Source organism: Embiotoca jacksoni, unplaced genomic scaffold (assembly GCF_022577435.1).
Source record: "Embiotoca jacksoni isolate LCO1_2020_lvr unplaced genomic scaffold, fEmbJac1.0.p SCAF_5, whole genome shotgun sequence".
NCBI lineage: Eukaryota > Metazoa > Chordata > Actinopteri > Embiotocidae > Embiotoca > Embiotoca jacksoni.
The window spans coordinates 16,695,825-16,721,945 of NW_027185403.1; the positions used below are offsets into that span (position 1 = coordinate 16,695,825).

The 26,121-nt window shown below is 42.3% G+C and overlaps 2 protein-coding genes across 2 annotated transcripts; both read right to left on the bottom strand.

Moving 5' to 3' along the window:
- Positions 1–13,743: 13,743 nt before the first annotated feature.
- LOC138211234 (transmembrane protein 182-like) lies at positions 13,744–19,038 on the bottom strand. Its single transcript, XM_069170976.1, has 5 exons — positions 18,729–19,038; positions 17,174–17,297; positions 16,750–16,848; positions 15,633–15,770; positions 13,744–15,284 (listed from the first exon to the last, which is right to left on the bottom strand). Exons 1-5 carry the CDS (start codon positions 18,900–18,902, stop codon positions 15,064–15,066), a joined length of 756 nt encoding a protein of 251 aa, XP_069027077.1. The 5' UTR covers positions 18,903–19,038; the 3' UTR covers positions 13,744–15,063.
- Positions 19,039–19,605: 567 nt separating this feature from the next.
- LOC138211625 (sodium/hydrogen exchanger 2-like) lies at positions 19,606–24,999 on the bottom strand. Its single transcript, XM_069171595.1, has 13 exons — positions 24,750–24,999; positions 23,986–24,208; positions 23,442–23,682; positions 22,704–22,954; positions 22,376–22,593; positions 22,098–22,294; positions 21,916–22,005; positions 21,269–21,339; positions 20,973–21,107; positions 20,590–20,686; positions 20,284–20,409; positions 19,907–19,970; positions 19,606–19,790 (listed from the first exon to the last, which is right to left on the bottom strand). Exons 1-13 carry the CDS (start codon positions 24,997–24,999, stop codon positions 19,606–19,608), a joined length of 2,148 nt encoding a protein of 715 aa, XP_069027696.1.
- Between the last annotated feature and the right edge of the window lie 1,122 nt (positions 25,000–26,121).

Below are 26,121 nucleotides of genomic sequence, written 5' to 3' on the forward strand. Positions count from 1 at the left end.
ATTAAATCAAAGTTATGGGCGGAAATTATATTTAGTTTTGTTAAAACATGCTGTTTATTAATATTTCAATGAAGACATAATGATAAATAAAATGGGGCTATCATTCAAAACCATAAGTGTACAAGGTAGGAACGTAACATATATAACAATCACAGTCACATTAATATATTAGTTAGATTGTAACTTGTTACACAGTTTTAATGCAGCATTAATTGTTGCACATTACATATAATCAATCTGCATATAATTGTTAAATATAAATTTGTGATGAATATTTTGTCATGTTGTTGTCAGTCTTACCTAAAACCTTTTTAGTGAGATGAAATTTTAATTCCACGAATGTCAAATAATACACACTTTTGAATGTTGACTGTCAACATTGGGGAAAAGTTCACATTCAAACAACTCAAGGTTAAAGTACATTTTACTCTTCATGGGAGTTGAGTTTTAACTCCCAAAGAGGTCCAAATCCTGAAAAGTGTTAAAAATCAACTCCAAGAAAAGAGTTACTTTCACTCTGCTTGAGAGTGAATTTGATGGTTTCACATGTTCAAGCAAAAAGAGTTGATTTGAACTCAGAGAGAGTTTATTCCAAAGATGTGAATTTGCTGTGTATTAATGAACAAACCCATCACGCCACCTTACGGCTGTCTGCATATATTCTAAAGTTTATCCAGCTACTGTTTTTCCCGGTAGTGGAAACGCTATCAGCTTACTCCATCACCTCACCAGCCTCATTGGATTTGAGGCCGTCAATCAGTAGAGCCAGTGAAGCAGTGAAGCCAAAAGGCCGGTCAGAACTCGAGGAGGCATTTTCTCCAGACACTACATGAGATGGGAACAGCCAGTGGTGGAGCGATGTTACAAACGCAATTACAATCCACCTATACGAGGAGTTCATCCTGCTGCACACAAGAAAGACGTGTTTGGAGCAAAATTGAAACACTGGACTCAAGGTATGTTACATGTGAGCTGTTCTGCAGTGTCCTGTAGTCAGATATAGCACCTAATGTGTATATATATTCATATATAATATGAAAACAAGAGGTGTGCAAGAGGGTGTAAGTGAGTGGACTTAAGTGAGACTGGACAGAAACGTGTAACAACGTGCTGTCTGTCTATTTTGCACAATAGCAAGCGAAGGAAAACAATCACTTGTATAAATAATCGTTAAAAAAGTGTGCTATACATACACAGTAACATTTAAATGTTATTATATTTGCTTTACTCGTGACAGTATAATTGGAGCAAACAAATAAACATCGTAATATACCAGTGTTTCTCCAAGGCTTAAAAAAATACCACGAGACAAATGTTTGGTCATACCACCCGGCGCTAGGCTAACACGCTGTCGCTAACTTCAGGGTTGACGTCCTTCACATTAATCAGCAGGCCGTAAGCGAGTCACGGGAACTTGGGTCGAGTCTTGAGGAGAATCAGAATCAGAATCAGAATCAGAATCAGAATCAGAATCAGCTTTATTGACCAGGTATGTTTACACGTACAAGGAATTTGACTCTGGTAGTAACTTCTCTCTCAATGTGCAAAAACAAAAACAGACAGACATAAATAAACATATATACAGCTAAGAAACATATACACATATAGACACATAAACAACGTCACTGACACGCTTTCTCTCTGTCTTTCGACCACACACACAACCAACACACTCAGAATAGAGTTTTTTCTATCCACTTGGCTTCGGTTCAGTGTTGTTATAATGGTCGGGAAAACTCTGGCCATGTTTATTATTGTTACCTTGACAATGAAAGTCCACTATGATACAATCCAATGGTTATATATGTCCTGGATAACGGCCTCTTGAACCCACTAGCAGGCTTAATAGGCCCCTACTAGTCAACATGCTATATTTGGGACATATGTGTGATGATACCTGTCTATTCAATAATCTGATAATAAGGAACATTGTTGTGGTAAAATCTGTGATATATTCACATCCTGATATATATACTCAAATGCCTTTTAACAGTGATGTGATTCAGTGACTGTAAACGTTTGACCTGAAGTGAAACAAACTATCCAAACAGGCACAGCGCCTTCACATTTACACTTCTAATCTGTTGCATTTGTCTGTAAAATAACTCCAGCAGCAACATTTTACAACAACACATACTCAGAGTATTGGTCTCGCTTCCCCACATCACACCTGTGGTAAAGATAGTGCTCTGACTGTAGTTTCAGGGTTAATAAACTGCACCCACCCCCCATAAAACAAGAGATGGCCAATGTGGTTTAAAACAGGCCAAAATCACCACCACTGGTAGCTGACTAAAAGACCCAATTCTGATTTCAATTGCCAGGTTGACCAAAGATCTCTCACCTGCAACGATCTCACCGAAATGTGACCCGCATGAACCCAGACATCTTCATATATGTATTGCGCTTTAACAATTTGAAAGACTGAGAGAAGGGCAACGAAAATATTCAGAAATAAATCATATGCAAACTATCTTGTCTATTTGGACAGAGAGGAAAGTCTTAAATGAAACAATTTCTCAGAGATGTGTGTGGGGCGGAAGTGGAAGGGACACCGCCGAGTGTATGAGGGTTAGCACAACAGCCCAGACCTCCTGCACTCTTTCATCTCGCTGTTTCAACATCCCTCCATCGCCTCCACCCCTTCCACTCCGCTCTCTTAAACAAATCCACTTCTTTCTGACAACCTACTAACTCTTAAATAAATCCTGCCCGATGTGAGATCCTGGCCATTCCCTCCTGACCCAGACAGTACCCCTCCAAAGACACACACACACACACACACACATACACACACACACACACACACACACACACACACACACACACACACACACAAAGAACCCCGGGGCACAACCGTGACCTATCCCAACTTTGACCTGTGTGGGTGAAACACTCAAAAGTCCTCGTGGACCCAGATGTCCTCTCAGCTTTTAAAACCGCACAGTCTCTCTTTTACTTTCTTTTCTCGTCTCCTCCTCCTCGTTCGCTCTCCTTTCCCTGCAGCCCCTCTGGAGACTCAGTGATAACCAGGGCAGACGTGAGGAGGAAGGGAGTGGAGGAAAGAGGGGGGGGGGGGGAGGGAGGGTGGTGAGAGGGAGTTGTGATGTCCCGACTCAGGGATATTTAATCCTCTCTGTGAGGGGCGAGCGTCTCTCTCCCTGTTTGGCTTGGGGAGATCAAAGAAGCAGTTCAGATTGTGGGCGAGATCGCTCGCTCTCTGTTCTTGAGTGGACCAGAGACTCTCTCACACACACACACACACACACACACACACACACACACACACACACACACACACACTGAAGTACTTGGGGTGAGTAGTGAGGATATTGGTAGTGGTAATGAGGCAGTGACTGATGGGACTTTCTGATTCTTAGCTGCACCTTCTCAAACCACCAGTTTATGAGGAAACTACACACAAAATGAAATCTGTGTGCAGAAGAAAAATGATCGGTGAAGACCAAGACAAAGACCCACAACTGGCTTCTATCAACAATATTATGAGATTTATTTTTTAGTTGAGTTTTTCCCCCGCATAAACATTCATACAGTTACAGAAGTTAACTTCTTGCTTTAAGAAATGTTCCGCTCCAGTGTGCTCCCACTGCGCATCGCAGGCGTCTTCCTCTGGCATGGACGCAATAAAACAAACTCACCTCGAGATGCGATCACTGTGGTGGTATTTGCAGTTATCTGCTGTCTGAAATGCAATTTGGTCTGGAGTATACTGTTGGCTTTAGGCCATGACCATAACACTAATGTGGGTACATCTTTTTTAAAAAGCATCTTTTTTTCCTGCTTGGCGATAACCTCAAAATAAGTTTATACATTTTATCCACTGGAAATGGATGATTTAAAAAAAAAAAAAAAAAAAAAAAACGAGATGTGAGAACTCAGGTCTTATATTGTGGAGTGTAAAGTAAAAGTTGACATGTCTTATCTGCATGTAATCCACGATTGAAAAACCTGGCATTCGGTTCCACTCTATTCTTAACAAAATACAAAAGACAGTAGTAGCATGCACTGAAGACATCACCAGTTTGATTTCAGATTCCTCTTTTATGTCTTGATGTCTTATTGTTCTCATTCTTGCTCTCTTTACCATTTTTCTGTTCTATGAGAGCTATCAAATTAAGTTAAAATGGCCTAAACACTGTTGTTTGTACAAGTGCGCTGAATGAAAAAAATGTCTGTCTTTCTCTCGCATATGTTATGGATGCCGTCAATATACACTGTGTAGGAAACAGGCTAAAACTGACAGTTTGTGGAAGTGTAGATGGTTGATTAAAAACATTTTTTCTCTGCTTTAAGACGTCATTTTGCAGGAACTGGATGACGTCATTCACCTTCCATCAGCTGCTGGAGTCTGACCGACACATGTAGGCCAATGCTCTGTCTTTTGGTATGAGCTTAGTGGTAGTACTGGCCATACAAGGCATCCATATGTATCGCTGTGGAAACCTATGGATTGTACTTATACTAACTGGGGTCCAGTTCAGTAAAAGTGCACGTTGCACTTTCTTCCATAAAGGTACTGAAACTAAAAGGTACTAAAACCGTGCTCCAGCTTTAGCCTCAGCTCCAATCAGACAACCTTTCAGGGAGGTTAACTTCTCCTTACACAGTGCATCACAACTTGTTTCATATGAACACCATACTTCCTTCCACAGACTTATTTCTCTATCAGTAACTTGGGCAATCTGACAGTCTATTAATTTGGTGAACTGGCTAAACTTCAACCTGCATCACTCACCTGCAGATTATGGTGCCGTCTGAGTGAGTCCTGGTACTCCTGACTGCAGGTCCTCCATCGGCGTTTCATCCTCAATGGACAAATCCATAAAAATATTCTCTTTTGTCGAAACTACTGACAGCATTTGCTCGCCTCCAATTCAGTACCAGTTAATAGTGTCATGGAGGCGCAGATGGTTTTCATCCGTCCAAAGCTGGCGTTACTCAGCCATAGTTCACAGCTTTCTCGAAGTCTTACAAATTTTGACTCTCGTGTTTCGGCAATAAAATATTGCGTAGTGGAAGTGTTAAAACTGAGCATTTAATTTGCCAATATGCTTCAGCTTTACGGAGAACAAAGTAAACAGAACCAACTTTTACTCCCGGCTTCTCACATCCAAAGCATCACTGATGTGAGCGAGCTAATTGAACAGGTGATTTCCTTCAAAATAAAAGCACGTCCTGTCAACACGAACCATAATAATACTGACTCATTATCATTAGCAGATTAAACATTTCTCACGTAATTATTAAAAACATTTAAATAGTATGTTTCTTATAACGAATAACTAATAACTTTCAAACTTTCAAAATCACAACACCGACTAAATCTTGAAATCCAGTAGATGTTAGTTCATTGTTGACAAAACAAAGACCATTGTAGAAATACAGTGTCTCCACATTCATGGGTGCCAGTAATCCTCTGGGATGTACATGTAGTTGCTCAAATTTAATACAGCAAGCAGTTGTTATGGAGCACGCTGGGACAGGAGAACAAGAAATGATACAACAGCTGAGATGTGAGGCCTCAGCGAGTCAAAATGGTATTTGACATAATTTCAATAGTTTTGGAAATATATTGTGTACAGTGGTGGTGGTTGCAGATTTGCATGTCATAGAAGAGTGAACTCTTTTATTAATTTGACCTTTGCAAAGGTCTGGACTCTCTGAGTGCCATTCTAGTTTATTTGTTTACAGTATTTTGTATAAAATAAGTTATTGAGAATTGTGGAATCTTAATGATACCAACTCCCAAATTTCTAGTATTGTGACATCGCTGACTTTTATCTCTTTCAGCTCTGATAAAAGCCTCAGCTGAGGTAACAATGGGTAATTCTTCCAGAAGCAACCACAGGAAACACAATATGTTTGTCTCTGGGTAATGCTGACTGATCATTCATCAGGTTTCATAATTGATTCATAAGTCTACAAAACCACAATCAGTTTGGACATTTTTCATCAATGAATCAGTTGTAATTTTTGCAACAGGATGAACACTCCTCTCTGCCACATGAATATGAGCCAAACAGTCATTCACTGTACGGCCATAATTTTATGACACACTTCACGAAGGCTGCAGTACTTCCTACAATGGCGTGAAATTTTGTTATTGGTTTTAAATTATCCAGCATGGAAATAATCCCTCAGAAGGTTTAAGGTGCAGGTTGAAGTCTGTAATATCAGATGATGTCCCTGGATATTCTGACAGACTTGGCTCAGTGTAACATATTAAATAACTCTGTGAATGTACACATCAGAGGCGGAGCGCTTTATTGTTGGATGCAATAACCTTTTTCTCACACAACGCCTAAAATGAGTTTCACATCCATTGCGGTAACTCTTGCCAAGTGTTTATAATATTACTTAAAAGATATTCTGTGAGTCATGGAGTGAGTACATTTCAGCGCTTTCTGTTTCATCACCCTGGAGGAGTTTGTTAACAGTGGGAGCTGTAAACCGTATAGCTGGCGATAACAAAAGTGATGATTCCAGTGTTTCCTTTCTATTTGTATTTTAATTCTGTCCTGAAACACACACTCATATACACACAAATGCAAACCCACAGCTCCCCTGCCACTCTGCTTCTGAGGTTTGCAGGTCTCTGATAGGAAGCCTCTGAAATGGAAAAGAGATAAGAGTAAATAAACAAATAAATACAATAAAACCGAATTTGTGCTGGTTCAGTGCACACAGAGGGAGAGGGGGATAGAGAAATGGTGGGAGTGCACTCTGCAAGGCCTGACGTCGAAGCCCACAAAGATGCATTCTCAATAAAGCAAAGCAAGGTAAATACCTAAGTGAATTCATGCAAGTTCCATTTATTCAGTGAAATCTGCAGAGACTGTGCGCTGATAGAGAGACACCATTTGGCTCTCTAACAATGGAGCTATCAGTTACTGCCTCTGTTCCCTCGATATGATCTCCGTCCATTTTATACAACTGAATTGCTCCTCCAAAAAAAGCATTTTATTTCCATAACAATAAAGTTATTTGGTGTTGCCAGCTAATTCTCAATGGCATAACAAGCTTTCTCTGAGCTCAGGTTGATACCTTCGCAGAGGAACCATGCTAAACCAAATGTTCTGCACAGCCAGTCTGCCTTTAAAGCAGCGCCACAGGCTTTGATGTGCGCCCACACCAACGCGCCACTCCAACAGCCTTTCTTCTCAGATGTTGCTTAATTACACTATCATAGTCTGTTAATTACCTTATCAGTGCTGCATAATCCCATGGTCAGTATCTGAACGCCATGTATCAAAGCAAAGCAACTCTCTTTCATGTGCTTGTTTTTTGGTCCTGATTAATGAATTCAGCCGTTTGTGAGATCGCAGATGAAGTTAGTTATTTTTACTAACAATTCATCTCTTGAGGAGAAAATAGAAATAGGTGTGTTTGTTTTATTTTGTTTATTTACCGTAGTTGCGCTCTATTTGCTAATTCTAATTGTTGCCCCAGGGAATTTATCTTTGTCATTTGAATAATGAAAACAAAGCAAGCCTTATTTGTAGATATAACATTGAAGGAATGGCTCAAAACAATGGGAAAAGGTTTTTAGTTTCTTTCCTCCTGAGAGTGAAGGGAGAACTTTGATACAACTCTAAATACCCTAAATACAGGAGGCGATTATCCTAGCTTAGCATAAAGACTGAAAGGAGGAGGAAACAGCCATTGTGTGGCTCTCTAAAGGCTGCATATGTTATTTCTCATTTATTTAACTCATGCACAACAGTCTATAGATGTAGCATGAGTTGCCAGATTGGCTATTATACCGCTGGTCAGCACAGTCTTTATGCGTTTCTGTACAAGCGTGACTGGCAACGAAAACCTGCGTTGTATAGTCATTTTTACAAAATTGCTTTTGATTGGTCCTTTGCATCAAGCGGCAACCAATCAGTGACGTGACCCATTGGTTCACGAACTGCCGTTCTGAAGCCTTGAGTTTGGCATCAGAGGTGACCATATTTGGATGAGCTGCAGAGTAGCGAGCGGTGGATTTGCCTCGATCTGGTTGGGAACTCGAGGACTCAACGCCCGCTCACCTATAGCAGACACCTGATTGTACCCAAGACCTGTCAATCAAACAGACACGCCCCCAAACATCCAACTTTAATATCTAACCAATAATGGGAGTGTTTTCAGATGGACTGCCAGAAAACTAATAAGAAGGACTGACTTTAGCAAATGACACCATAACGACTTAATGAATGTATTGACTTTCTAGTTAATGAGCGTAATTGAATGGGATTCTGTGGAGCCAGAAGTTTTTATGAAGCCGTTCCCGAGCAGCCCTTGGTGGCATTGCAGTTAAAGGCACTTCCTCATGGGCCTCACATTTCAGACCTGGAAGCTACATCCATTTTTACATACAGTCTGTGGCACAAACACAAGGCAGTGTGTACCAAAAGACATTTTTCAAACTCCAAACTTAAACGTATAAATTAAAACAGTCTCTCTTCCCATGAAATCATCATTTTCTCTGTGGATGGTTTAAAGACGTGATTTCTTGACTGGTATCTCAGTGTTTACCTTGAGTCCAATTGATGTGGTGCATGTGTGTCCATTCTCTCTCCACGCAACTGCGTTCGATGTGGAGATGGTAATTAGGAAATAATTGGAGGGGCCAGAGACGTGTGGAAGATGCATGCCTAAATGTTAATTCCACTCAGAATATGTAAACGTATGCACAGATGTTAATGTAGACTCCATGTTGGGCTCCTGTGTTTGTGCACCTCAGTGCATTCCCTGCTCACATGTGTTCTTACCCTCAGCTCTGCTAGCAGCCTACTGGATCTGTCAACTTGGGGAAAATTTCCATTTTGCAGCAAACTCTGCAGCCTTTTGATGGGTACGTCTTGCCGACTTTTATCTCTCAGTGCGTCTGCAAACTAATTAATATTTTTTTTTCTCACTCTCTCTCTCTCCCCTTCAGGCAAATATTTGTTTCCTCAGAAGTGAGCGTGGGCAAACCTTCCTCACAGCTCCATATGCTGCCAGCTGCCAATCAAGCGGGCTGGAACCCTGAAACTAATCGCAACCCCCTCCTCTTCTCTTCTCCGTCTCCTCTTCCTCTCCTACAGCAGAAATAAAGGAGTTGGAGAGAGTAATGATGTGTGTGTGTGTGTGTGTGTGTGTGTGTGTGTGTGTGTGTGTGTGTGTGTGTGTGTGTGTGTGTGTGTGTGTGTGCGCGTGTGTGTGTGTGTGTGTGTGTGTGTGTGTGTGTGTGTGTGTGTGTGTGTGTGTGTGTCTGGGGTGTTAAAGGAAAATAAAGACATACAGTAGAGAAGAAGAAGAGGGATGGTTGAGACATGAGCCCAAAGCAATATCTCCTGTGTTGTTTCTGTCCACATGCCGCTTTCAGGCTGGTCTCTATGGTAAGCTTTTTGTTTCTATTTTACGTCACGCTATTTATTTACTTCCTGTTCTTGTGGATTGTACTGTATCTGTACTTGTTTGCTAGACGGCTCCAACAGTGAACAGTGTGTGTGCACAGTGATTTATTTATGTTTGTGTGTCCCATCCAGGTAGCTTCACTGGTGCCAGAAAACACAGAGCGGGCCAGAACAGCTTTACACACCCCCTGCAGAGCAGCAGCAGGTGACCAAAGATGGTAACAAAAATGATCAAAGTTGTGTATTTTATCCGTAACCCTGGTGTACTGCCAGGTGAGCCCACTGTCTTTCTAAGACGTTGTATTGTCCAGAGTGTTCTTACAGCACTGTAGCGCAATGAGGGGTGAGAGCCAGGTGTTGGACAACATTCAGTATAACAAAATGCCCCCTAACAGGATTTCAACCATGGACTCAGCTACAACAAGCCCTGACCTCAGGCCTATCAGGACAGCACAGCAACATACTTGTAAGGAACATTTTAGACAAGATTTCCATCAAACGGATGAAGCTTGTAAGCCAAGTCAAAAACATATTAACTTTTGTTTCCCATCAAAACAGGCACTAGAGATCATGGTACTATTAAACTTGACTTACTTTTTAACCAGGAGGCCCCATTGCATGAAGGCAGAACATGGTTATACACATGAAAAGTGACAGAAGCCATGTATAAAGGAGAGTTTGAGAGAAAAATTCAAACCATGTCTACTTTTCCAGCTCCACACACATGATGGCCAATCCCTGTGAAGAGTACAGAAATGCCACCAAACAGAGAGGGTGTTTGAGATGCTGTTAGATGATCTGGCAAGCACTTCGATCGAGGCATACTGAAGCTTTCACTTTGACCAAAATCTCTCATAATGAACACAAAAACTAATTCAGCTCAAGCAAAACATACTGCAGACACCTGTTGTGTCCCTTCGAATACAAAACATCTGCATCATTCACTTTATTTTGGGAATGTGTAACATAAAAAATACATACACACATATATACTCATTTTCTAAAATATACCCAATGACCAAAGCAAGCTGAACTATACTATTCTAAACAAGTATTCAAACCTACTTTGATGCATGCCACATAATTCAAAAGCAGAGCTGTACTTTGCTCTTTGTTGCCCTTTCATATCCTCTATTTATTTTCTTGAGAGCGCACTCAACCATGTATTCCACATTGACTTTCTCCTGTCTTCTTTTTCCAGATAAACATTATGTTCATCGGCTGAACATGGTGGGCGACACACAGGAATCTCTCAGAATGCAGAGCATATAACATTATGTCCTTCACTAATGAGTTGACTATTGTAGGGCCGTTCTGTAGAGCAGAGCCTGTTGTATACATTGCAGCAGCTATTCACACACACACACACACACACACACACACACACACACACACACACACACACACACACACACACACACACACACACACGGTCCTCGCTGTCTCCCTCCTGCTGTCATCATCATGTGTGTGTAAGTGATCCTGTCTTTGTGAGGTTAATTGAAGGCAGGAGCTCTGACTGGCTGAGACATAATCTGTCTGTGAACAATGCGTGTATGAATGTATATGTGTGTGTGTGTGTGTGTGTGTGTGTGTGTGTGTGTGTGTGTGTGTGTGTGTGTAGTGGGAGCAGTGGTGTTAGAGGGGAAGGATGCCTTTAATATGACTATACTAGTTTTTTTTTTCATACAAAAACAGAAAAAGAAACACACACAGCAACTCCTCTTTATCCCTCCTGCTCCCTACCTCCACTGTAACCCCCAGTACAGATTAGCAGCATGTGTGTGTGTTGGGTGAGGGGGTGTGCGGCTCTGTTCCTGGGGATTTGGGTTTTACAAAAGAAACAAAAAAAAGCAAGTGTGATGCCATAAGGCTTGCTTTTACTCTCATATCAGCTCTTATCAGGGCAGTCATTTCTGACAGGAGAAAAAGCCTTTATCTGGAAGAAACTGTGTCCGTCTGGCCCCGCGTGTGAGCGCACGCTCACGAGCACGCACACACACATAAAGAGGCAGGTTTTTGGGGCCTTGCAGACTGGGGCAACACACACACACACACACACACACACACACACACACACACACACACACACAGCAGGTAATCGGCTCACTAGCAGAGTTAGGGAAGTAGAGAAAGTAAGGAAAGGGCTCTCACCAAGTGTACCCCCCCCCCCTCTTTGACTGGATTAGAGCCCACCAGTATTCAGTCCAGGTGCTCTGCAGGACAGAGGGGTGAGAGGTCCACGTAGAGTTAATTTTCCCCTACAGTGTAAGACCACATCCTGCTGTTTGCTGTCTGACAGATCACATATTGAGAAATTAGCGATGGATAATGCGGTCTGAGAATACACACACACACACACATACACACTTATAATACACACTCATTACCCCTAATCGACAAACTGTATGCTCTTTGGTTTCCCTTGGTCTGTCTGGGTTAATTTTCAAAGCATGTATTACTTTATTATCATGTCATGTCTTTATTCACATGATATGCATATGCATAAAATTAACTATAACTATATAATAACACCATAATTGCTGACACTTGAGGTGCAAGTTCATTTCTTCCTTAAATTAAGTCATAGTGTGTTTCCATTGTTGTGGATGACAGGGGAGGAGACACAAGAGTTAATTAACTATGATTAGGAAGAGCTACAGTCACTGAACATGCCAGGGTTCGAGCTCGACACTTGGCTCAGTAATTGCTTCCTTCTCCCTTCCTTCCCTTCACTTTCGTCTCCTTTCCACTGACTGCTCCCTCATTTTTCTTCCTGGTGTCCATCCATGCAGGAGAAGTTTGTCTGTCGAAGAGGAGAGCTAGAGAGCCCTCTGCTGGCTGATCATGGAACTAAAACCACCTCCATGGGTCAAATGACATTTACTCATCCAAGGCTGTGAACAATAAGTTATTACGTTCATGGTTTGATGGTATTTTGAATGTTCCACAGAAAAATAATTTCTGCAGAAAATCTGGGGAAAATTTATTTTCAAAACAATAAACTCAGAATCAGAAACAACTGAAACACAACTGTTGACATTTACACTGAATAAGTTGTGGGCACTAAACTAAAAATGCTTTTACAAATTATGCCTTTAAATACTTTTTAAAGAAAATCCATAACTCCGCTTCATACAAAATGCAGTAAATGGAAAGTAAAATTGAATCAAATAATTGTTTTGGTTTCCCTTTTTAACACCATACACTTGCGAACAGTGTTTCAACGTTTGTGGGCAAGTAAGATGAGACATCTTGAAGAAATTTCCAGTTTTCCTGAGGATTCAGTTTCCAGGACTCTTTGCTTCTTCTTCTCCCTGAAGATATTGGTTTATGAGTCCTGCTGTGTGTTTGGAGTCGTTCTGCAGAATGAATTTAGGACCAAATCTAAACATCGAAATTGTATGCTCATTTAATTGGCCTCTAATCAAATTCAAAGCATCCTTACTTAAAAAGTCATACATTTTAAAATAGTGCCGTTAACCTTTTCTAAAAAGTATTTATCTTCAAAGACATCTTATGCTAAAAAGTTCTGAGCCTCACTGCGAACACCCTCCCAAACAGTCAACCCTGCCACTACCTTCATATAGTTGACTTCATGCCCCACAAGAGCTAAGGCCTGAGGATGGTGATAATCAGAGCTGTCAGTCTGTTGTGCGAAGGAAGAAATCTCAGCAACTGACTACCAGATTTCTGTAAAGTTACTGCCAGCGATGGACCCAAATTATTTTTATTTTGATAAACCTCCTTACCTTTCCACCTACAGGCTAATATTTGTACTGCTAAATAAAAAAATAATTCTAAAACAAATTTCATGATATTTTTCAGCACATTGATGCTCCTGCAAGCATCAATTAGTTTGACTTTAATGACCCCATGACTTTTCCGAAAATAAAGGTGGATGAGAAAATTGTATATTGAGCAAATTCCTGCTGCTTCCCTGAACTTTGAGTTTAGACACATTGACAGTTCCAGCTAATTACTGGGAATTATTAGACAAGCACACTGCCGGCCTCATATTTACCACCTCTGGCAGATCAGTGGTAGCATGCTGTAGGCTTTGACTTACTCTGTTTGTTTTTATCTGTCATACTGTCATCATGCTTCCTCAGATCAGGAGTTTTGTGTTTTCTTGTGGTTGAAAGGCTTTCAGAGTCACAGTGAGCTTAGCTGTTAAGATGTCCTGCTCAGAAGGCACAGCAGTTCAATAGTTATGTCACAAAGTCAAGTCAGTTGTTTTTTTTTATAAAGCCTAATATGACAAATGTGTGTCAGACTGTACAATCTGGTGGAGACTTTTTTTCCTCTGTCGATGGAAATAAATGTTCTTATTCTTTCGAGGTTTATTAAAATTCAAACATCACATCACAGCATTTTAAAACAGTTGTTTGAGGATATCTGAGCCGAGACAAACAGCTATGACTGTGTTGTGGACAGTGACACAAAATATATGTCAAATATATATAAAATAACAAAAATATACCAATAACAGTAGTTTAAAATACAACACTGACAAAAAATAGAAGGAATCAAGCAGCAAACACAAACTCAGCTGACCTTTGGTGTTACTTCACTCAATCTTACATAAGTCAGAACTAGTATATTTCAAAAATTAACATTGGTGTGATCTGGACAGTTTGATCACAGCATGTGTGTGTATGTGTGCTCGAACATATGTGTTCGATTGGTGAGTTATTTGAAGCAAACATACACCCCTCCTCCTCCTCCTCCTCCTCCTCCTCCTCCTCTTTCTCCTCCTCCACTCCTGTCCCTCAGATGAAAGCAGACATGTGTGATTGAAAGTCCATCCGCTTGTTTCCGCATGCAGCTCTTTCAGACCAGCGACAAAAAGAGGATGGACTAATACTGTCGCAGTTCTGATACAATCACAAGTCTGCAATTCTCCCTTTTGGATGACACTGAGTAAAAAGACGGGAAACCCACGAGGGTGTGGGTCATTTTGTTTGTTTATGTGTGTTTAAAAGCAAAAAGACAAAGAAAATCACTGAATTTAAAGTTTCTGTAAACATGTAAGGTGGAACAGAGAAACATAACAGACAGAAAAACTAAAGCGTGGGAGATTGACCGAGGGGCTGAAATGTGATTGGGTGAAGGAGGCAGGTGGCTGGCCCGCTGTACACCAACCAAACCCACAAACAGCAGTTCATTTCTCAAAGCCCCCTTGTGCCCCCCTACACGCATCAATTCTCCCTCTATCCATCCCTCTCCTGCTCCGCCCCCAGCCTCTATCCAAGCCTAGCATCTCTGTCTCCCGTCCATCCAGCCATTCCTGCCTCCCACCTCACTCTGCTCCAGCAAGTGCACTTTGATCGGGTGCCAAAATCAGGACAGAGGACACAGCTGGTTCACCCATGCATCTCTCGCCTCCTACTCTATGGACTCGTCACTTGCAGCATTAACAAAAACAGAAGTGACTTGTTGTGATCATAATGTGTTTAAGTAAATTGGGATTTTTATGGAAATTTAAAAAAAAAAAAAAACAGTGATAGAAAACTAAATTTAACATCCAAAGGGTGGTGCTGTCATATTGGTCGTATCTTTCCTGCCAGTATTTACATCCCACAAGTGTGCTGCTGAGTCCCAGGGCAGGACATATAAAAGGTCAGTCCTCTCCTCTCCTCCCAGCCAGATGGCCTGCTCACTTGCTGGCATGCAGCACACGGCCCACCAGCATGAAGACCAACCCAGAGACGAGCTCCAGAGGCACGCCAGCCGCCGCCACCATGAATGACAGACCGTAGAGCACTGAAACCTGTGCATCCGGACACGCTTCTCCCCTCTCCTGCAGGATGTAGCGCTTCACGTCCACCACCTCCATCCACAGCACGTAGAGCAGCAGCATAAACAGGAAGAAGCAGGCTGTGGAGGGATATGGAGAGAGTTAGAAAGACAGACAGACAGACAGACACAGAGGCTATCACTGCTGCGAGTATCTGCAGAGGAATGCTGCTCCTCCTCATCTCTACTGTAACCACGGTAGCAATGTTTACACCGGCTGTTGTTATGGCATTGCAGAGTGACATCTGCTGCCCTGTGTGTTGCGCATGTGTTTATCATGTGACAGGCATGAACAGCTGACAGCAGCAACATGTGTTTGTGTCTGTACATTCAACTTTTCCTCTGGGAGTATATTTTACACTGACTGCAGACAGGATGGTAATAAACTCCACATCCACACACACACACATACAGCAGGCTATATTTTACCAGCAGCGATGAGGAAGGCCCCACCAAGCTTGTGTAGTTTGTGGCTGATGAAGGGGACACCACAGACCAGGAGGAAGCCTCCAGTCAGAGCTGAGACCAACCCGAGGATTATCAGCACGGTCCAGAAACCCCGAAACACTGCAGGAAACACAAGCCGAGCAGCAGACCCATTTATGTATTCAGCATAGTATCTGTGTGTTAGTACGGGCCTCTGCTAACAGGCCACTGACGTCATGTGCTCAGTATTTTTTTTGTTGGGAATTTGGAGGTTTTAGCAACCTGTAGCGTTTTCTGCTTTCTTGGTTGAAACCACCAAATATGAAACCATAGCCAGCTCCTGGCTAGTTTGATTAGACCAGTGAAAACAGTAAACCAGGCTCTGTCCAGAAGTAACACAATTCACCTCTCCATTCCTCTAAAACTCACTAATTAAAACGCCGTGCCTTGTTTGTTAAATCTGTACAAAAACTGTTGTGTTAAAACCACAACTTGTGGGTTTTATTGTGCGGGCAGCACAGCTCAAACATTTGTTGAAAACTCCAGAAAGTCACTTCCGAGATATATAAAATGTTAATTAAAGAACTACAAGGCAAAGTCTATCCGCTGGAAGATTAGAAGCAGGGAAAAACAGCTATCTCTTTTTTAGAGCGTCAGTGGTGTTGGTCTTCTCATCATATCTCTGCAAAGTATGCATCAAAAAGTGGAACTATTCCTATTTAACTTAAATGTGATGGATGTTTTAGAACCAGATTTTAATATTTTGAGAATTAAATTTGAGCACCTTTCGACCAATAAATAAATTAAAGAAAAGATGTTTAATGCTGCACTGTGGTGCTTAGATACAGTGTGTAGATATTTACCTGGGAAAATATAACAAAGAAAATATGGAACAGCTAACCAAGTAAATGATGATAATTGTAAACTAATTACATTGAGGGACTGGCAACAATTCTAGCTACTACCCAGGTTTGCATTTGAATATGTTTTTATTTCCCCTGTCATAATATCTGAGCATGTAGCCTCTCACTGTAATGTTGTAAATTGTGCACGTGTGTATATGAGTGGAAATTGTGAACTTGCATGCATTGATGTGTGAACATATTAGTTTGTGACTTACCGGCTGCGGCGTCATAATTTGGATGAGGAACTTGTCCGAGTGCGACAGGCAGTGGGAAAAGGTAACCATGGATACACACCTTGGAATCTGGCTGGTTTGCTGCAGTAAAAAGAAATGGGAAAGACACTTTTAAAAAAGAACCTAAAAACCTAAAAACAATTTGTGTTTTTCAAACAGGTTGTGTGTTTTTTGTGATTAAGTTCAGGGAGAAAAAAAAGTAAAAACCCAATGACAGCGGGAGTAACTGCTAACCTCTTCCTATCCTTTCTGTTTCTGTCACATATCCACACTATGGACATTTTCCTTTCTTTCACTTGTTAGCATGTCAAGCAGACCACACACACATGAGACATACAACCACATTGGGCAACCCCCCAACAGAAACTTTGTGCAGGCTCAGAGGAAGAAGGTTTTGCCGACATACTGAAGAGAGTGGCCAGGACTGCATGAGTTGTGGGCTCCACCTGGAACACACAGCGCCAGAAGAAGCCCTCGTGGTGCAGCGTGAGGGACGAAGGAGAAACAGTGACGGCCTCCACTGACTGGATCTAAAACAGAAATAGAGACAGATGGCCATCACAGAGATAGACACGCAAATATCTAAAGATGGATGAACCCTATTTGCTGTCAGCTTTGTCAACACATGTCTGCTGGCTGCTCTGTGGGATTCTGACTTCAGTGGTGTCACGCCATCAAACATGGTTCTGATTATGGCCTGCTGGTCTGTGAGGTTTTTCTTGGGGAACTTATGAAACACGCATGAACGATACTCTCCACTTGCTTGTCAAAAATATGATTGATGGTGCTGAGTAACACAACAACTTTAATCATCCTCTTTTATTGAAAATGAAAGACTTTGTTGGGCTGTGATGTTACAGAGGAGTTCACAAGGGGATTAGCTTTTAAAAATATATACCTTACTTTGCACTTTGTGAACTTTCTCACAAATGCAGGGGAGAAGAAACTGGAAAATGAAAGGGGCACTTGCTTTTTTTTTTTTTACAGACGTTTAGTTGACGCGTGATGGGGAGTCCTACTCAGCCTGTGTAAACAGTTGTGTTATGGCTCTGGAGGACTTTTCTCAAATCCAACCTGATGATGTCCTCCAAGTTATCTTTGCTTGGGGAACTATTTATACTTTTGAAAAGTTTATGTTATAGCTGGCAGTGGAAATATTGGACCAACAATATTATAAATGCACTTCACTTCATTTTTAGCCATATGGTTTACTGAGATGACAATGTCATGTTTGGGTGGTCCACCATTTTGGTCCAGACTGAAATTTCTCAACATCTGGATGGAATACTATGGAATTTTCTGCAGATATTCATGGCTCCTGTGGTTCGACAGCATCATAGCCTCAGCTGCACCTTGTGCTTGGTGCTAATTAGTAAATGTTAGCAGGCTAACACACTAAAGAAAGCTGGTAGACATACTAAACATATCTGCTAAATAACAGCATGTTAGCATTTAGCTCCACTTGAAACTGTGTTTACGAGCAGCCTCAACATTGACGTTTTTTAAGCTTACATATGTAAGTTAACTGAAGTAACATTTTTAACTTACGTAGCATATGTCACATTACTTATGATGTACACAACCCATGTAAGTAATATATTTTGACTAGACGTCCGAATGCCTCGACCACTGCTGCATTGATTCTTATCTGCCTCTTCTAACTAAGTTTATGAAAGGGCAACACTAAATTACCTCAGTACATCCTTAAATATCCCATAGTGGCATAGCTTGCACTTCACTGTGTACACAACAACTTATCATGTTCCACACTGGTCTGTTTGTGGTCATCACGTGCAACCTTTCAATGATAAAAAATAATACTCTGCTTTGACTGCTATTATTTGCATTTGTTTAGATGGAGGTGGCCAACCAGTTCTAGCAGGAAGCATTAAGATTTGCATTCACTGTATGTATTTGCACTAGTGAACAGACAATTGTGCGCACACTTGTATCTGTCCTACCTCAGTCCCATTGGCATCTTGGTCCACTGTCACTGTTGTTTGAGTTGGCCATGTATATGGTCCACAGTTGTCACTGGCTATCAGCCAGTAGTCCGTACCAAAGGCCAGAAGGAAACACAGGGTCCCTACTGCCCCGAAAATCCCCCCAGCCAACGCTGCAGCTCCCACTCTCATAACTCCAACCTTAAACCTCCTTTAATGTGTCTGTCTCAGTCGTAAGGTCAGTGACTCCTCACTGGTGTCCACTGTGCAGCCCTCTGCCCAAACCCAGTCCTAAAGAAAACAGTCAGGCTGTCCCAGCCACTCCCTGGCATGCTGGGAGCTGTGAGGAAAAGAAGCGACAGTAACTGAGGAGGTCAGACAGGGGGACAGGAGTTATTTTGGGAAGCAGTAAGCCTGTCCTTGTCAAATTACCAGTGGGTGTGCTGCACATTTTTAAAGGAAACAAGGAGAGGGCAGCCTTGTGTGTGCGTGTGCTTATAATGTGGACAGCGGGTATCAGCATTTATGACTGCAAGGTATTTCTGAGCTAGGTGTTGCTCTTGGAGCGTCACTTTGAAAATGAATTAGACTGGAGATGCAAATGACCCTAAAACCTCCAACAGAGTTTATCAAGAGGTGAAACACAGTGCCGAGGAAAGCTTTATTGTTGCTGGCAAACACTCAGAATGATAAAACCATTTCAACGGTTTTAATTGGGAGATGTCCATGAAATTGTTCGAGCCCTTTATCAGCCCAGTCTTTGCACCCCACATCTCTATGGCTAAAATAATATGAAGTACTTACAACTTTATGGAGCCATTTAAAATGACTGAACACACTGAATTCATTGCTTTTACATTTCTTCCCCCCACCCCGCCTGCTTTCTCACAGTCTGTCATTGCTGCTTCTCGTTCTCCAAATCAAAGCTGAGCTGTTTCTTCGGGACTCTCTCCACAGGTGCTGGGTGTTTTGGAGAGACACGGTCTTCTCTAGCAGTTTTTGGATGCAATGGCCCGGTCTGAGATGAGGCTGCTGGGCCTGAAGAGTCCTGGAGGACAGGCCTCGGGCTTGTGGAGCAAACTGCAATGAGATCAGAGTGGACAGTGAGCTCAACAGCCACAAAGTCAGAATAACACCATACAGGTCAAAGGTCAGAGGGCAAAGAGATGAGGGACAATCTGTGTTTTTCTCTTTACCTGTATGAGATCTGCTGAGTCCTGCTCTCACTCTGTAGGTCTCACTGAACTCTCCATCCTCCCCCTGTCATAACAGAGACACAGATTCAGGCAGCATGGAGGAGACTCTCGACTGTGTTTCATACTCCAAATTCAAAAAGTTAAAAAGCACACAAATTAATGACATTTTCTTTTGAGTCAGGCATTTTTGAGTCAAAACTTATTTATGCTTTTCAATTGCCAGATACATTTTCATGTAGTATTTCCCCCCAGAATGGATACACTCTATAGCACTTTGGAAAAAAACACTGATTGCTTATTTTTATTTCGTTAAAAATGCGAATTTGAGAAAATGCGCCTGACTTGCAAATGGGTATTTGTGGGTTTCCATGTTCTACCTGTGACCAGTGTGGGATTGTGTTATATGTGTGTCTTTCTCCCAGGCTCTGGTGTCTGTGAAGGGGCTTCCTTGTCCTGTCCACGGTGGCGTCCTGGTGCAGGGTGTGTCTGCTGTAGGCTGGTGTCTGTTGGAGTGTAAAGGCATTACAACCCAGAAACATCCAGGTGTAATATGCATACTGCGCATGCTCTACTTTCATACAAACAAATGCAATCCGTTGTTCATTACTGGCATTAACGTAGGTGGTCAGGTGACCACAGAAATACCAAAAGACATCTATAAATCAAGGTTTTTTTTTATTTACCTTGTTGTTGAAGTTGTGAAGGTTTCTGGAGAGGATGCGCCTGATGCTGTCCATCTCCTCTGGCAGGAGGGGACGGCTGTGAGAGCGAGGATCCACTCTGAGGGCAACGTTTGAGTGTTCACACCCATTTAGTCATTGCGTGTTAAGAAGCCTGGATTACTGGATCGGTCTGTCTTTGCACACAATGCAGTGATATACTCTCACAAATTTGAGCTAAACCATGAAGGAACATTATTATCTAAAGATTTTAATCAGCCCAGATAAACATGATGATGATGATTATTAATCTTTCTTTAGTTTTTTTTTAAAGAACCTGTTGGACCCTTTCAAAGAAGACATGGAAATCCCTGAGTCCTCCACAAAGTAGAAAAGTGTTTTCTCACAGTGGTGGTGCCTCATCGTCTCCCCTCTGCTCCCTCCTCTCCAGCTCCTGGTAAACCCTGAGGATGCTGGACCGAGCCTGGTGATCTTCACGGATCAGGAAACGACGGAGGTACTTCTTGTTGAACTGCTCAAACCTCACACACACACAGGTAAACAGATGAAACATGACAATATGATGAGTCCTGCTGTTATTGTGGAAAAAGCACATGGCATATGCTGCCACCTACTGGAAAGCACAACCAAAACTTTCAGGGGAAACACAAGCATTAGGTCAAATAAAAGAAGAGAAACTAACTTGTCTTTCCAGTAGTGCTGCCCCCAGTAGCCGACCACATCCTCTATTCCTGCAAGCAGGTGATCTATGAGCTAAGAACAGACGTAATCAGACACACATATCAATTGTATATTTTATTTAGATTCTACACGTATTTTTCTTTTAACTGTGATTGTGTTTCTAAATGCTGTTTAATCTGTCATATAACCACAATGTCATCCCTGCATGTTTTATATTTTATTTAGAAATTTTGAAAAGACATTCAGAAAGCAGGTTACCCTCTGAGTTGAACTCTTATTTTAATTTTCATCAAAATCAAAATATGCCTCTGCACAAAGATTATTTACTTCAGTGCGCTCACTTCATTGTACACTGTGTGTGTTGTGTTTTTCCAATAAGGCTCCAAAGCTAATGTTTTTTTTAAATAAACCTGCAGCTTATATTTATTTTGTTAGTTATGAATTAAACTTATATTGAGCTGTGCTATGAAATGATATCACTAAAACAAATTCTCATGAAACCAGTTAAGCAGTAAATAGATTATTAAATCACCAAATAATGCCTGTGTCTTCATTCCCATCACTCAACAAGTATTTCAGCTTTAATGTGGGATGCAGTTATATTTGCTTATAACATTACACTTTGCTGTGATTGCTGTAATTTCTCACCCTGCTATGGATCTCCTCACTGACAGAAGGCAGAGCTCTCTTCTTCCTCTTCACATCCAGGAGCTCGACCAGAGGCTTTATGGTCATGCCCTGCAAAATAAGGTCAACAAATAAAACAAAAAAGTTCCCCATGAAACCATGAAACTGTTTTTATCACAATTCAGCGGGCATTATTTCCCCACCTGCACGAAGACAGTGAAGAGAATGACCACAATGGTGGTTGTGATGAAGAGTCTTTTCTTTGGGAAGTCGTCAATCAAGAAGACCAGGGAGAAACAGATTGCTCCTCTCAGGCCACCGTAGGCGATGATAAACTGGTCTCGAAAGGTCACGGCGTTCCTCCGGAGCTTGTTCACCACAGCAGTCAGCAGGAGGACACCTTACGAGCGGTCAAAATGTGCTCAGACCTTTAGTTAGTATTAATGCATCAGTGATCTAGTAATGGTAGGAAGTGAGCTACCTGTGGCCCTCCAGATGAGACAGAGCAGCAGCGTGGAGCACACAAAGGGCCAGCTCCACATGTGGACATCCTGAATGGTGGACACACCCAAGAAGATGAAGATCAAGGTTTCACTCACGCTGCTCCACATCTTCAGGAAGTACTGGATGCTGGTGTTGCTGCGCTCCGACACGTTAGCTTCCACGTACTGTTTCATGGTCACAGCACAGGTCACGATACTACAGGGAGGGGACAGGACAAACACTGTAGGAGAATAATCAAAGTTCACCAAGCAAAACATTTACAGAAGGAGGTGTGTAAGTTTAGGCTGATACTCAGCAGCACTCACGCCATGATACCCGAGAGGTGAAGCATCTCTGAGGTCAGGTAGGACAAGTAGGAATAGAGGAAGACAAAGAGCGGGGCGATGACTTGTGCTCTGGAGGTGAACCGTGAGGTGAGGGCGGCCACCAGGCCAAAGAAGAGGCCGACACAGAGGCCTCCCAGTCCCACCACCACCACCCTGCACCCACCCAGCAACACATCCAGCCCTGACACTGACGGCAGGCGGAGGAAGGACTCAAACAGCTTGTAGAGCACCTGAGAGGAAGAAAAGTATATTCAATATCCTCATAGGACCACCTGGGTGGTGACACACACACCAACCCAGTCTCACAGCAAAATGTGAAATAGCCACGTTTTGGGCTGTCTCAGCATGAAAGTTACACTTTTTGAAAGCGTGAAACTTACACGCACGTAAATGTCATGTGACCATGGTCCCGCAACAGAGGCAACAAAACACATGTTTTGGCAATATTAGGAGGAAAGAGAGGTGGCTTAATGGCATTAGTCAGAGACTGCCATGTTGGAAGATGAAGTATGAATCCAGGAAATGACAATGTTTTTGTTGAATTGTTTTTTCTTTCATAACCCCCAACCACGTGTTTTAGCGACAGGTTTTCCTGTAAATCACGTGGCTGCATGCATGCAGTAGGTTTCATTTCCGGCCACTACAGAAAAATGACCAGCGTGTCTTTTCACGTTTTGCCATGATAACGGGTTGCACCCACAGCACTTCTGCCCTCACCACAGTAACAGCGTCGTTGAGCAGTGACTCTCCAAACACCAAGATATGAAGCTGTTCGTTGACATGCATCTCCTGAAAAACAGAGAGCACGGCCACCGGGTCAACGGCAGCGATCAGAGAGCCAAACAACAGGCAGTGGAGCAGGGAGACGTCTCCCAGAGAGCTCTGGGCCAGCAGGCAAACACCATACAGAGACAGGCCGATGCCCAACACGTTCCACAGGGTTCCCAGCACTGCATACCTGGAGGTGTACACAAAGACAGCTTTACAGCAACCGGAGTCATCTGGATTCACAAAGTGCCCAAGTAAAATTCAAATCCACCCCAATATCATCTGCATTCATTTTTGTGATCACCAAAGGTCTAAAACTGTAAACTATTATTACTGATCCATCATCAGATGTGGCACAACATAAGCATTCATCATAATAATATGTTAAAAAGTTGATCCTTCTACAATCAAAGTGTATTGAGTCTTTTTTGCAGACAGACTCCCCCCTCCACTCACACACACATGAAATATCAAACATTTAAAGTCTACCAACCAGAGGATGGTACCGAGGTTTTCAAAGAACAGCCTCCCGGGTAGGAAGTATCCTGCATCCAGGACGATGGGTGGCAGCAGAAAGAGGAAGAAAGCATCAGCGCTGAGAGTCGGGGGAGCAGAGTGGCGGACCCCGTAGATCACCCCTCCGACCAGCAGGCCCACCATGATGAGGACGCAGCTCTCTGGGACGACTGCTGGGACTCGACCTGACCAGTGGAAACCTGAGTAGATGAGACAGAGAGGAAGAAAAGAAAAAGGACATCGAGCTGGTTGGATTCAGTGGACCAGGGTTGTGTTTATGTGTGCTGTTTGGACTCTGTCTCTCAGACTGAAAGGACATATCACATCATACAATCTGTGTTCTTACAAGTGCAAAAAACATAATGAAACATTACTTTATGATGTATTTTTGTAGGAAGTTAAAAATGTATTAATGCAAGAGAAAGTGAAAGTCAGACATTTAGAGGACCATTGATGGTTTCAGTTCTTTAAAAATGTGGAACAGAGAAATCCCCATTCATTTTGTACATAACAAAACATGTTACATAACATGTGAATGTAGCACTCATCCCTTTATATTTCCAGTGTTCCAGAAGAAGTTTGGTTAATGACTTGTATTATACTTGATGCAACAGTGATAAAATAATAATATGCGCTACATTCTGCAACTCCTTCATTTTCTGATTTTACATCTCACCCACTTGTAGCACCTATTCAAAATTTGGCTTCTCATGCATGAGCAGAGGTCCGGCTGAGGCTCACCCAGCTTGGCCAGCGAGGCCAGCATGATCCACAACACGATCTCAAAGGGAGCCTGCACATGGTGGTAGTCCACGCTGAAAACCCTCAGAGCCATGGGCAGATCCTCAGAGAGGCTGCCATCGCTGCTGCTGTTCAAGCCCAGCGACGGGGGCAGGTTGTGGGGCTGAGGGGGCTCATCGGGAGGGGTCAGGGCCAAACGTCCCGACAGACAGGCAGAGAGGAGCAGAGGAAGAGTCCACACAGAGGCCATCCCGACCTGCAGCCATGCTGGGTACAACAGGAGAGAGAGGCAGAGACAGAGAATAGGAATGGGCCTATGGAGGCAGGGGGGAGGGCGAGCAACACACACACTCACACACACACACACACACACACACACACACACACACACCTATAGACACACACACTCACACAAACAAAACAGCCTGACCAGAACTCATGCAGCCACTAATGTGCACAGGAATCCCTGAGCTAGCAATGATATCCAACCAGCAGTACAGAGCTCAAGGGGTGGGACACACACACACACACACACACACACACACACACACACACACACACACACACACACACACACACACACACACACACACACACACACACACACATCCACAACCGACATCCAGTATATTTACTTCTCCTCTGACCCTAAACTAAACCTTAAACCAACATTTCCTACATTGTGGGGACTTTTGTCTCCAATAGGGAGATGTGTGTCCACAATGTGTCAGTGTAAACAGATCTATGTCCACACAACACAAGTACACACTCACATACAGGAGATGAGTTGTGGAATTAGCACTGATGGCTTGATGTGTAGGTGCAACATGAGTGGTGTAAAGGCTTTTGGGATCACAAACTAATTTCCCCCTCACATGTGACTGCAGAGCTTAATTTTCTCAGAATTTGTGTTTTGTTGTCGTTTATTAGATTTGTAATCTCCTATTTCAAACAAACAAGTTATTGCAGATGTGTCATGCTATGATTATTAAAATGATTTAGAATGCTAAATTATATGGAGTTTCACATATCTTCTTTTGTGGCAACAAAAAGACTTTAATTAGCAATTTGTTTTCCTTCCAGTGTCTTATTATTAGATTCAGGGTTTATCGTCCTTCTATATATTCCTCATGTCATTTTAATATGCTTGCAGTCTGGTCAGTTTTGGTGGCCGACATAAGGACGTATCAGAAGAAGTCTTCCACTGTGTAATTACCCGACATAATGGGTTTAGTGAATTCAGTTGTGGAGGTCATTTGCACTGACAACACAAAAATATGTTGCTTGTGTGATTGCTTCCCTTCTCCAAAATTTCTAACAGATGGCATTGAAAATATTTTATTCTCTATGGTTTTCAAAATCTGTTGCTGCT

Coding starts and splice junctions, on each gene's coding strand:
- LOC138211234 (XM_069170976.1), bottom strand. CDS start 18,902: ATGAGAGTGGGAGCTGCAGCGTTGGCTGGGGGGATTTTCGGGGCAGTA. Junction 17,298..18,728: donor AAGATGCCAATGGGACTGAG/GTAGGACAGATA, acceptor TTTCTGTTTTAG/ATCCAGTCAGTGGAGGCCGT. Junction 15,285..15,632: donor GGCCTTCCTCATCGCTGCTG/GTAAAATATAGC, acceptor ATCCCTCCACAG/CCTGCTTCTTCCTGTTTATG.
- LOC138211625 (XM_069171595.1), bottom strand. CDS start 24,999: ATGGCCTCTGTGTGGACTCTTCCTCTGCTCCTCTCTGCCTGTCTGTCG. Junction 24,209..24,749: donor GGCCTCGCTGGCCAAGCTGG/GTGAGCCTCAGC, acceptor TCATCTACTCAG/GTTTCCACTGGTCAGGTCGA. Junction 22,006..22,097: donor TCTTCACTGTCTTCGTGCAG/GTGGGGAAATAA, acceptor CTTATTTTGCAG/GGCATGACCATAAAGCCTCT.